The sequence below is a fragment of the Canis lupus genome, chromosome 14, assembly GCF_003254725.2.
Source record: "Canis lupus dingo isolate Sandy chromosome 14, ASM325472v2, whole genome shotgun sequence".
Classification (NCBI taxonomy): Eukaryota; Metazoa; Chordata; class Mammalia; order Carnivora; family Canidae; genus Canis; species Canis lupus.
This window is the reverse complement of record NC_064256.1, coordinates 7466575-7479790: the sequence shown is the minus strand read 5'-3', so window position 1 is coordinate 7479790 and position 13216 is coordinate 7466575. Positions and strand designations below refer to the sequence as shown.

The 13216-nt window shown below is 39.0% G+C and overlaps 2 protein-coding genes across 3 annotated transcripts in view; one reads left to right on the top strand and one right to left on the bottom strand.

The window, feature by feature from the left end:
- TNPO3 (transportin 3) overlaps positions 1-13216 on the bottom strand; it is an 84064-nt gene that overhangs the window by 3530 nt on the left and 67318 nt on the right. For both annotated transcript variants that reach the window (XM_025471603.3, XM_025471602.3), the window contains 3 exons: positions 12715-12871; positions 11202-11369; positions 5931-6043 (listed from right to left, as the gene is read on the bottom strand). In XM_025471603.3, the coding sequence (XP_025327388.1) occupies positions 5931-6043; positions 11202-11369; positions 12715-12871 (438 nt within the window). The remainder of the gene's footprint in view (positions 1-5930; positions 6044-11201; positions 11370-12714; positions 12872-13216) is intronic.
- LOC118350644 (ATP synthase F(0) complex subunit C3, mitochondrial-like) lies at positions 8654-9159 on the top strand. Its single transcript, XM_049093371.1, has one exon. It carries the CDS (start codon positions 8669-8671, stop codon positions 9095-9097), a length of 429 nt encoding a protein of 142 aa, XP_048949328.1. The 5' UTR covers positions 8654-8668; the 3' UTR covers positions 9098-9159.

Below are 13216 nucleotides of genomic sequence, written 5' to 3'. Positions count from 1 at the left end.
ATTTTGTTTACAAAGCCCATTCCAGCAACTAAGTCTCTAGCAGTCAGCAATTTTCTAGTTGGACAGGCTGCTCAGGGTTTCCTCCTGTGGGAGGAGAAAGGAGAGGAGAGAGGAAAGGGTTAAGGCATGTAGAAAGTAGGGAGGGAAACAGGACTGGGTCCTCAGATAAGCACTGAGATGGGATTTGAAAAGCCCAATATTCACCTGACCCTATTTCTTCAAAAAGCCTTTGTCCAAAACTGTCCCTGAGAATCCAGTTGATGCCCACTTTGTTCTTTTGTGTCAATCTTCATAATAGGCTTCAGTAAATGGGCATGGAGCTAAGCTAAAAACAGGGGGAAGAGGAAGAACTTCCAAATATGCTCATTCTTCTGTGGCCCTCTCTTTGGTTCTAAAAAAAAACTCAGGACCACAGCCTACTGCCTAGGATTCAATGTTAGAAGAAAGTGCTTTCTCCTTCTCATAATGGTTAAACGGCAGGGGAAAGAACTGATAAGTGGTTCCACAGAAAAGAAGGTGAAAGGAGAACTATCTCCCTTGTGCCTACATCTGGATTTCCCTACCTTTTACAAGGTTGGAAACATTAAGAACCTTGATTCAGACTCCAGGATTTGATTCAACCAAAGATTCTAGAAACTTTCTTCCAGTCTCTCCACCCAAAAAATTTAATGAAAATGATAGTCTTTTGGTTTTATAAAAATTCTGCCATTTGTAAATTTAACATGCTTCAATACAACCATTACCTTCCCTCACTCTATTTCCAAATCAATACTATTAAGGAGGCAGTTGGGTTGGCAAGCACATAATCGCTCATGCTCCCACGGTCACAAAGGAAGAAGATATGCAACCCACGAGAAGTCACTGTGTGGCATGTTATCATAAGGAACTATGACAGTACGAAACAGTTAAATGTGGGGCAACAGTAGAGACTTAAGATTCTTTTGCTGTTCTAATGCCTCACATGTTTTAATTCTACCCTCTTTCTACCCTTGGTTTAATCCAGAAGAGAAATGATAATTCCATCCTTCACCTCTCTTGTGACACAGGAGAAAAAGTGCCAAAGCCAGAATGCAAGTACAGAGAACTGTGTGAGCCAGGGTGAAGGAGGGGTCGGGCAGCATCTTGAGTCAGCTCAGCTCCGCTCCCAGTCCTGTCAGCAACTGCCCTGGTGGGGAGAACCTCAGCCAAATAGTTAATGTGTCCTTGGTGATTAGACCCAGAGAAATGGATTTAAAAATAACAACCAAACTTAAAAGCTACTACTATTTTGTTTTCTGCCTCAGTTCTTCTGGCATTTATTTTCCATTTCATCTCATTTCATTCATTCGTTTAAAATAGGCACTATTTTTCTAAGCTCTATCTTCTGGCTTCTAGTCCCACAATTCTGATCCTTTCACCATACTTCTGAATACTTTTATGGTGCTCGTTCCTCAAGCCCCGTAATCCTAGCAGTGTGCTGAGAAACACAGCCCTTTTCACCTGATGTTCTGGTGGATGACAGAAAGTAACCAAACTCTAACTGATGATCTGAGCAAGAAGATACCCCATACTGGCTTCTAACTCTAGAATCAATGTTTCCTTAATTCAACATCTTCTGACCTTGTGATCCTCATGCCAAGTGTTAAGAGTCAGAGAATAAACATCAACACAGAGAAATGGGAAATGATGGCAGGATTTCTTCCAGTCATAATTAATGGTATCTGGAGAGCAAGAATATTTCAGAATGAAAAACCTCAGCTTTCTTCAAGTTGACCAACCAAAAATGTTAGAGAATTAGTTAATTACCAGTACCATTTGAAAAACAGGCTTGGACTTGCTGAAATGAAACTGAACCAGTTTGCCCTCCCTGTTAGGATGGCAAACAAAGCAACATGTTGAGGCAGGAGTTATAAGACCTTAAAACCAAAAGGGAGACTGAGTCATGCATGGAACAGAAGGTTCAAGAGCAACACACATACTAGAGAAAGAGAATTACTATGAGGTGAGCAATCACAAACCTTCTCTAGCACCTCAACATTACCTCTTCTACTCATTTCCCACGACTGTGTCACAGCCTACTCTAGGAGGAGCAGCAAAACTTGTTCCGCAATGAGAGATCAAGTAGGCCAGGTTGGTAGTGCACCTTATTTCCCCATATCACAAGGCAAAAATCAAAGATATTTTTTTTTGTAGCATTGCATTATTTGGGGTCCTTTCCTGTGTGCCTCAATTTTCCTTAAACAAGGTAATGTCCATGACTTTTCAGATTTATTCTATTGTTCTACCTATCATAGATTAGCCCAGATAAGGGAATACAAGTTTGGTGGAGACCTATTCTAGAATGTGTGGGTGGCTGCCTTAGAGCTGTCAGGAGACATGCTCAAGCTAGCTTTGCAAATGCTTAACAACATTCCTGCAGATTCTGTTCCAAGGAGAAAGTTAACATTCACTGATCACCTACAACATGCCAAATCTTTAGATTTCCACATGGTATCTCATAATAACCCTTTATGAATAAGATAGGTATTATCCTATTTTACAGATGAATAGGCTGAGGTTCAGTAAGTGGCAAGATTCATGCCAACATCCTTGACTCTAAGCCTAGTGGTTTGATGGTTCTCTCCAGGTTCCCATTTGCTTTAAGGAAATTAGAACCAATATGATCTTCCCTTCTATACCACTAGATGGGATAGAGCAAAATAGAAGCAGAAAGAAGCTATACTCTTTCCCCTGAGACTGCTTATGGGTGGAATAGTACTTCCACTGGGAAGATTCATAGTAAAAATAAATAAAATAATTTTGTAAAGTCTTCCCAGTCAATATACACCTACCTAGAAGAGGGGAAATTCCCTTCTGGCAAAATATGTCATGAAGGTAGTCACAAGCCATTTTTTGGTCATGCATGTCATTTGGCCTATGGCCAAAAGTCAGTTACTCCTGGGACATGATGTTAAGCCACTTCTAGTAAGCTACAAAATAGAACGCACAGGCTTTGAATTTTAACAAATTAACAAAATTATTGGTGAAACCCTGGGAGATGAGAAACCCTGGGAGAACCCAAACACTTGCATTTTGGAAAGCAAGATCAAGAAATTAGTCTCAGAAAAGATTAGCTCTTGTACCACCACTTCATAAGTTGTGGTGGGGAGGAACAAACAGATTACTTGCTAAGCACAGAGCCCGATGTGGGGCTCAATTCCAGGACCCCAAGATCATGACCTGAGCCAAAGTCAGACACTTAACTGACTGAGCCACTCAGGCACCCCTCTCCCCCCTTTAAAAAACTAGGTCTGGTTTTAATTACAAAAGTATACCACATGCTCATGAAAAAATGAAAACAATATAGAAAGTTATGAAGTAAAAAGTCTTTTCTCCTTTCTTGGTCCTAGCTATCTTTCCAGAAATTTACTATGGATATATATAGCAGTTTTTAAAAGTGCAAGTTGGTTCCTTTACAACTGGATCAAAAAGAATGTAATACTTAAACTATAAGACACTGCTGAAAGAAATTAAAGACTCCAATAAATACAAAGACATCTCCTTGTTCATAGACTGGAAAACTTAATTTTGTTAGGATGTCAATACTACTCAAAGCAATCTATAGGTTCAATGCAATCCCTATCAAAAATCCTAATGAGGGCAGCCCAGTGGTTTGGTGCCGCCTTCAGCCCGAGGTATGATCCTGGAGACCCCGGATCGAGTCCCACGTTGGGCTCCCTGCATGGAGCCTGCTTCTCTCTCTGCCTGTGTCTCTGCCTTGCGTGCGCGCTCTCTCTCTCTCTCTCTCTCTGTCTGTCATGAATAAATACAATCTTAAAAAAAAATCCTAATGATATTTTTTGTGAAAATAGAAAAATCTATCCTAAAATTCATAGGGAATCCCCAAAGACCCCAAACAACCCTGGACAAAGAACAAAGTTAGGGGTGTCTTATATTTCCCAATTTCAAAATTATTACAAAGCTATAACAACCAAAGCAGTATGGTACTGACATAAGACAGACACAGAGATCAATGGAATAGAACAGAGGGCCCCCAAATAAATCCCTCAATATATGGTCAAATAATTTTCAATAAGGGTGCCAAGACCATTCCATGGGTAAAAGGACAGTGCTGGGAATTCTCTTCAATCCAAAGGAATTGAAAGTAGGGTCTTTTTTTTTTTTAAGGGGGGAGGGGCAGAGAGGAAGAGAGAATCTTAAGGCAGGCTCCATGCCCATCACAGAACTCAATGTGGTGCTTGAGACCATGACCTGAGCTGAAATCAAGAGTTGGACACTTAACTGACTGAGGTTCCAGGTGTCCTGAAAGCAAGAGTCTTAAAGAGATATTTATACACCCATATTCATAGCAGCATTACTTAGAACAGCCAAGAGGTAGAGGCAATCCAAATGTCCATCAACAGATGAATAAATAAATGTGGTATATACAGAAAATGGAATGTCATTCAGCCGTAAAAAGGAAGGAAATTCTGTCACATACTACCAACATGGATGAACCTTGAGAACATTACACTGAGTCACAAAAGTACAAATACTGTATGATTTCACTTATATGAGGTACCTAGAGTAGCTGAATCATAAACAAAGTAGAGTTTATGGTTGCTGGGGACGGGAGGCTAGGAGGAGGGAGAGTTGATGTTTTAGGAGTATAGTTTCGGTTTTATAAGACGAAAAAAATTCCGGACAGTGATTGCACAATGTACTTAACACTCCTGAACAGTATATTTAAGAATGGTTAAAATGATAAATTCTATCTGTATTTCATCACAATTAGAAATTTAAGAAAACCGTCAGTAGAAGCTGGGTTGGTTATATGATACTGTTATTTTTCCCCTCTATAATATACCTTACATATACTTCTGTATCATGACATTCTTGCTCCTTTTTGTTAGTGCCTATTTATTTACATTCTGTTAATCAGTTAACCAATTTCTACTAATGAGCAATTAGAATATTTATAGTGTTTTTCGCTATTACCAACCCTTCTGCAACACTCAATTCTCAGACCTATAAATAATTCCACTACTGTATGACTGTAAGCTAATACCTAAAATCTAGGCAGAATTCTAGAAATACTAGACATATAAAAAGATGTATTGGGGCAAGGTAGCACACAGTTACAAAATACAATTGCTATCAAGAGCCATAAAATCTCATAATCTTGATCCAATGACTGCATTTTAAGGAAAATAGTCAAAAAGAAGGAAAAGGCTAGAGTTTTAATATTACCTGTAATACTGAAAAATAATCTAAATGTATACTAACAGAGGCACCGTCCAGAAATTAAACAACTCCTTTACAGCTATGAAGTAGTAATTAAGACTATGCAGCTACACTTATAATGTTTACTATGTTCACAGTAAAAAAAAATACTCATGTATACTTCTTAACATTTTAACTAAGCTTCAAGCAATTGACTCATGGGCTTAAAGCATCTCAGATATTTCATTTGGCCTGCATGCAATTAGAATTTCAGTATCTTAGGCATAATGAGTATTTTCCAATTCACTTCAGTTTACATCATCTATGTTTTACAACTAATGGTTTGCCTAATTCACATCTATAGTTCTGATCCCTGAATACAGACAAGAACAGAGGACTCCAGAAAGATAAAGATAGATCTTGTGAAGGGTAGTGGTCTGCTGAATGTATTTTTCTCTTGGAAGAAATAATGCTTCCACTTACCCATAAAGATCTTATACCTGTTAATAAGTTTGTACAGTAAAAATGATGCACACCTATACAGCATGGTGATATTTCCCCTCAAATTGGTTTCTAATGTCAATGTGGGCAATTCAACGCTAAACAGACACTGAATTGTGAATTTTAAGGCACACGAGAAACATACTCCTGGGTGTATCTGGTATAAGAAACAAAGATATATTTTTTCTGCACACCATTTCTGTTCACATTAAAACACAACAACAAAAAAAAAACCCCACATCACTCACCTAGTGACTTGTTTGTGGAAATCTGTAAGTTGTTTGTGTGTCACTGTGACCGCTCCCACAGTTGTCTCCTTTGGCAAACCTTTCAAGGAGTTCTCTAACCATCGACAAAAAGTCTGTGCAGAGAAGATGGTTAGAGTTTTAAGAAGAGGCAGGGCTTACTCAACTGGACTCTACAAGTAAATAACACAACCCGCAGGTTTTCCTTAGCAGCAAATTAACAAAAGCACTACTATGTTTAGGTCTTCTAACCCTCTGGGGTTTGGAATGGTCTACAAAGGCAAATCTAGATTTCACTTCAAAGGTGCAGCAGGCCATCATTTCAAAAGCACTTCTCTACCTTAGAAATGAAGTCTCTTCTGGATGAGACTATTGTTCTGTTCCTATCATTAAACTTCTGTAATATTTCAAAAATTAAACAGCTGCCAGAAAACTCGAGTACAATGATCAAAGGCAACTTACAGCAAAAGTTCAGTACCACAAAGAGCAAGGACAAAAAGTATAGTAAGTAAACATGTCAAAGAATATACATATAATACGAATCCAGAGTCTAAAGGATTTTAAGGTCAACTATTCAGTCAACTCCTTTGTGGTACCTGCCTTTTCTCTGGGCCAGAAAATTTTATTGCTCACTCTGGTTGCTATCTATCTATCTATTTTAAAGTTTTTAGAGGTTTATTTTTTAAAATTAATTAATTAATTAATTAATTAATTTATGATAGTCACAGAGAGAGAGAGAGAGAGAGAGAGAGAGGCAGAGACACAGGCAGAGGGAGAAGCAGGCTCCATGCACCGGGAGCCCGATGTGGGATTCGATCCCGGGTCTCCAGGATCGTGCCCTGGGCCAAAGGCAGGCGCCAAACCGCTGCGCCACCCAGGGATCCCTCTGTTTGCTATTTAAAAGAATATTATTGGGGTGCCTGGTGGCTCAGTGGGTTGAGCATCCCAACTCTCTGTTTTGGTTCAGGTCATGATCTGATGGATTATGGGGTCGAGCCCCATGTCGGGTTCCAACGCTAAACAGGTCATCAGCTTGGGATTCTCTTTCTCCCTCTGTCCCTACCCCAACTCACAGACTCTCTCACTCTCAAAGAAATACAACTTTTAAAAAAATGTTGTAAAAGAATATTTTTTATATCTGAGCACAGTCTCTCTCTTTTTTTTTTTTTTACAGTCTCTCTCTTTATACCTTTCATATGCAGAAAAACTGTCTACCCCTACCCTTCTTACTTCCTTCCTCTTCAAACTAAAAAATCAAATTCTAGAGACTTCCTCTGGGTTATTTTCAGTTGAATTGTTCTTTTCTGAGTTAGCTCTAATTTTCTACACCTTTTTCTTTAAGATTTTATTTATTTTATTTATTTATTCATGACAGACACACAGAGAGAGAGGCAGAGATAGGCAGAGGGAGAAGCAGGCTCCATGCAGGGAGCCCAATGTAGGACCCGATCCCCAGACTCCAGGATCACGCCCTGGGCCAAAGGCAGGCGCTAAACTGCTAGACCACCCAGGAGTCCCTTCTACACCTTTTTTCTTTTTTAACACCTTTCTTAAGTAGGGTGTATATTTTGGTCATAGTTTTCAGCAGTAAAATAACCTTTTATAACTATATTTTTTTACATTATATATTCCATTATGTTAATTTATGGTAACAGACTGGAGCAAAAGTAAATATTCCATTACAATGTTTAAGAAGTACTGCATAATTCTCCAAGTGTTACTCCCAAAGAAGACAATACTACTAAGATAAAAACAAGCAGGGGCAAGAAATTCTGGAAGAACCATTAATTGATAAAGTTTTGGAATCCAAAAACAGCCTGTGAATTTACAAGATAGCCCCAAATGGAACAATCAGAAATGAAACTAAAAAGCAAAACTAATCAGCTAGCACACAATGGGTCTAATCATCTACCAGTAAAGGAATCTGAGAAATCTGGTTGAAAACACTGAGTAAATGGCTACAGATGGGTATCCAACAAAGAAAGAGAGGAAGAGAGGTAAGGGTTTAATAGTATATTCAAGTCACGTGATGAAGATGATACACCATCTTCTATTGAAGAATCTGTGTGCTGAATTTTGAAAATGGTACGATTAAGAAAGTGCTCAATGCAAATTTTCTTTGGACTTACATCCTTAGAGAATTTCAATCAGTTTACAGGGTATGGACAACCCAAATTTATGTAAGAGTTCCTTTACAAAAACTTAGCTGTAAGTTGATGTTTATAGAAAACAATCTTTTTAAATTGCTTGACCACCATTCTGTGGTTATCTATATAGTAAACTCTTATGAGCCCATGGCTATTTCATTTCTGTTCCTGCCTAAATGTGTGGTTCTAATTTTCTTCTTCTGTTAGCACTTAACCATAGATTTACAAATCCAGAATGTTTTCGTTTTTATTTTTTTAAAAATATTTTTAAAAATCCATTTATTTGGGGGGGGGGGGGGACGGGGGACGGAGAATACAAGCAGAGGGGAGGACCAGAGGGAGAGGGAGAAAAAGACTCCTGAGTACGGAGTCCCACATGGGACTCGAGCCTAGGACCCTGAGATCATTACCTGAGTTTAAGGGAGCTGCCTAAGTCACCCACGGGCCCCAAGAATGTTTTTATAAAGTTAGGTTTAGTGCCACTCTTTTGACCTATGCTGCCCTGTCTGCTGCCTCTGGGGAAGAAGGGAAGCAGGAGAGGAGCTCGCGTCGGCCGTCACCCAGGTCCTCCAGCCACGCCGTTCCAAAGAGTGTATGATGTTTGCCTGCGCCAAGCTCGCTTGCATCCCTGTTCTGATCCGAGCTGGATCCAGAGTTGCATACAGACCAATTTCTGCATCATTGTTATATCGACCAGAGGCTAGGACTGGAGAGCACTCTACAGTATTTAATCGGGCCCAGAATGGTGTGCCTCAGCTAATCCAAAGGGAGTTTCCAACCAGTGCAATCAGGAGAGACATTGATACTGCTGCCAAATTTATTGGTGCAGGTGCTGCAACAGTGGGAGTGGCTGGTTCTGGTGCTGGTATTGGAACAGTCTTTGGCAGCTTTATCACTGGTTATGCCAGAAACCCTTTGCTGAAGCAGCAGCAGTTTTCATATGCTATCCTGGGATTTGCCTTGTCTGAAGCTCTGGGTCTCTTTTGTTTGATGGTTGCTTTCTTGATTTTGTTTGCTATGTAACAGAAATTACTGCTTGAAATGTTGGCATTCATATTAATTACAGATGTAATTCTGTGTACCTTACTGTGACTCCATAAACTGTACTATTGGTGTCGTGGAAATGTACATTTCCAAGGTCATTTCATTAAAGATGAAAACTTTAAAAAAATAAAGTCAAATTTACATAGTAAGTTTTCTGTTACCTGGGAACCAAGTATATTTGTAAAAAAAAAAAAAAAAAAAAAAGTAACAGTATGGAAATTTCACTTCTCATGTCAAGGACTTTTGGAATTAAACTTGGTCCTGAGGGGTTCACAGAGTACTTTCTTTAGGAAAACACAAAAATATAGCCATATTAGATTGAAATAGAACATAATGAACTACTAGCAATAGGAACTATAGACACTATTCATTCCTGAAGCATTTGAGCTTACATGGAAGAAGTGCAGAGCTATCTGATGAAACTAGAGTCACATAGAAGTCTCAAGAGTTTGATATATCAAGAATTGGGGGTGCCTGGGTGGCGCAGCTGGTTAAGTGTCCAACTCTTGGTTCAGCTCAGGTCATGATCTCATGGTCATGAGATCGAGCTCTGTGTTGGGCTCCACGCTCCGCATGGAGTTTGCTCGAGATTCTCCCTTCTGCTGCTGCTGCTCCCATTTCTGCTCTCTCTCAAACAAATAATTAAGTCTTAAATCAAGTAAAGCATATACTCACTTGGACAACATACACTGATCACTAAATTTTGGAGATAAATACACAAATCCAAGGCAGAACCTTTGGCTCAGTAACATCTGTTTTGTGAAACTGCTGAAGTTGAAGCTAACAACTATTATCAGTGATACAAAGCAGGAAACAACATTAAGGTGCATGTGGACTTAAAAGTTACAATAAACTTGTGCATCTGGATTTTTCTGTAGTTCTGGAAGACAGTTCACTTTAACTGAAGCAACTGTGTACTTTTCTGAACTGCTTTTATATTAATATTAAAAATTATAAATCCTATTTAAAAATCATGTACAGGCTATATATACTTTACCACTATGCTCAAAACTTTCATGCAGTACATATAACCTGATTTATGATCATGTGGCCCAGTAATGAAATTACTGGATAACCTAACAAAAACTTCCTTGCTCAGGTGATAAATGACCTGGATCAAGAACTGAAACATCAGGGGTGCCTGGGTGGCTTAGTGGGTTAAACATCTGCCTTCAGCTTGAGTCATGATCCCAGGGTCCTGGAATCGAGCCCTGCATTGGGTTCCCTGCTAAGTTTCTCCTTCCTCCTGCACTAGGCTCCCTGTTTCTTGCTTCTTCTTCTCCCTCTGCCTCTCCCCCCACTGCTTGTGCTCTCCCTCTCTCTCTCAAATAAATTAATTAAAAATAAAATAAAAAATAAAATAAAAAAAATAAAATAACTGAAACAAGATGCAAATTAACCCAAAGGAGAAAAAAAATCCAAGAGTATGTTGTGAGCTAATTTTCTGCTTCTATATCCCCAAATGCCCTGGCTAGATTTATTAGCATGGAAAACCATACAGTGCTATCTAAGGAGCTTGAAGTAAATTTACTTCTTGAATATATCCATCTGTATCATTATATAACTGATATATGGGCATCTCTTCACACAAGTGAACAAATTTCTCACTGGCCAGCCACAGAACTGAATTTAATGCTTAGTATTCACTTCAGGTAATATAAACCCTGTTGACAGTGAAACCAACATGTTTCAGAAACCTAATAATGAATCACTGGCCTTCTGTAGGCCCCATCATCTATTAATTAAACTTAGCAATATGCCTAGAATAGGTTCCATGGATATATAATAGAGCTGTTTCCTTTTTTTTTTTTTTTTTTAAATTTTTATTTATTTATGATAGTCACACAGAGAGAGAGAGAGAGGCAGAGACATAGGCAGAGAGAGAAGCAGGCTCCATGCACCGGGAGCCTGATGTGGGATTCGATCCCGGGTCTCCAGGATCGCGCCCTGGGCCAAAGGCAGGCGCCAAACTGCTGCGCCACCCAGGGATCCCCATAATAGAGCTATTTTCAAAGTTATAATCGGCCTCCAGGAACTAAAGTTTAGGACTGTGAGAATGGGTTCTTCATGAAAATGATCTTACCGGTCTGTCAACCTGCATGATCTCCCAGAGTACTTCAGCCACATCTGGTAGGGTATAGGGGGGCAGACAAAAGCAGCATGTGTGGAGCAGCTGGCTTACAAGCTGCTGTCCAAGCTGGTTCATCACTTGTCCAATCAGTTCTTTCCGTAATTCAAAATCTTCTTCATGCTATAAGGAAACAGAGTAAAAATAAGCTCTAATTTCAAATCTCCACTCTAATAGTAATTCCTCTTTCCTAGAGAAGGAAATGTATATATAACAGCTAGATTCACAGATGCCACTAAAATGTTCTGTCATTAGGAAGAAAATATTAAGAGTTTAGTATCAAGGAAATGGGCATGAAATCAGCTGAGACTAACTTTAACCCTTAGATTTTTCATGAACAGAAAGCAGAAGAGAAACAATGATTAATGGTTATAGGTAGCAATTTTAATTCTTTTTCTGTGAAAAATAGTGTCTATTTCCTTTTTAAAAACCAACTGATGGGCAGCCCCGGTGGCTCAGAGGTTTAGCGCCGCCTTCAGCCCAGGGCCTGATCCTGGAGACCCGGGATCGAGTTCCACATCGGGCTCTCTGCGTGTAGCCTGCTTCTCCCTCTGCCTGTGCCTCTGCCTCTGTCTCTCTGTCTCTCTCATGAATAAATAAATAAAATCTTAAAAAAATAAAATAAAACCAACTGAAAAATCAAAGACTTCTCTCAGATACCTAATCTTTTCTATCAAAAAAACCCTTATTTTCTTCCTTTCTATAGTCTTGAATATACATATACTTCTAATATCTTTAAAAAATTTTTTTTTATAAATTGCTTTTCACATAGTTTTCTTCTTTTTCTTTTACTACCAAACTTGTTAAATAATTAGCCCATTCATGTAATTGCTTTTCTTTTTCTTTTTATTTTTTTGTAATTGCTTATTTCTTTACTGTTCTGTTACCTTCAATTCTATTCCACATTTAGCCAAATCTACCTTTGAAAATTTTGTGAGCCATTATATACTCCAGCCAAACAGGTCTTTTGATTGTCTAACATACTTAGTACTATCCTGACTTTCTCTGGCTATATTAATGCCCCAATTAAGACTACCCTCCCCCTCTCTAATCCATCCAAATTCTATCTATATCTGATGGTTGCACTGAGGTCCTGCTTCTTCCAGAAACTAATCCCAACCCACTTCTGACCAAAGAGCTTTCCCTCCTCTGATCTCACGGTAATCATGACTTTTATCAGTCATCTGGCAATCAAATACTGCTTTTCTTTTGTTATTTAAATCTATATATTTATTTATCTCTTCAGCCAAACCTAAATAACATGGAGGTAGAAATATTTTTAGACTGTTTTATGTAGCTTACAGCACTTAGTAGAGTCTATCTTAAATCTAATAATGTTTTGGCTAGTGAATGGTATGTACCTACCAATACATATCAAATAAGGAGAATCTGGTTTTCCCCTAAGAAATGAAGAAGAGATATAAAAAAGGCGGTGAGCTGCAAAATAAAGTACAACGTTTATACTTACATCATTGGCTACCCCTGTATGGATAAGGTCTCGTAGGAACCTCATGACACTGCAATTGGCATCCCGGTGGTCCAGGGTAGTAGAAGCAATGGCCCACTGTAAGATAGGGATGACCACTTGGCTTCTCAGCAAGGTAACAGGGCTACGCTGAATAAACCTGGTGTAGAAAGATAGGGTAGGTATAAATGACAGGATTAGGCTCTACAAGCAACCAGAGTAAAAAGGCAAAACTATGAATACAGACAGTAAATAGATCAGTGGTTGCTAGCCATCAAAGGGTAAGGGAGGACTCAACAGGTGGAACACAGTGATTTTCAGGATATTAAAACTATTCCATATGATAATGGTAGATACATGTCATTATACATTTGTCCAAACCCACAGAAGGTACACAACCAAGACTAAACCCTAATGTAAACTATGGACTTTGAGGGAGGCGTGGGGTGGTAGTGGTGCAGGGGGTGTATGGGAACTCTCTAAACTTTCCACTCAATATGACATG

Excerpts from the sequence above, each read along its gene's own strand:
- LOC118350644 (XM_049093371.1), top strand. The coding sequence starts at position 8,669 with ATGATGTTTGCCTGCGCCAAGCTCGCTTGCATCCCTGTTCTGATCCGA.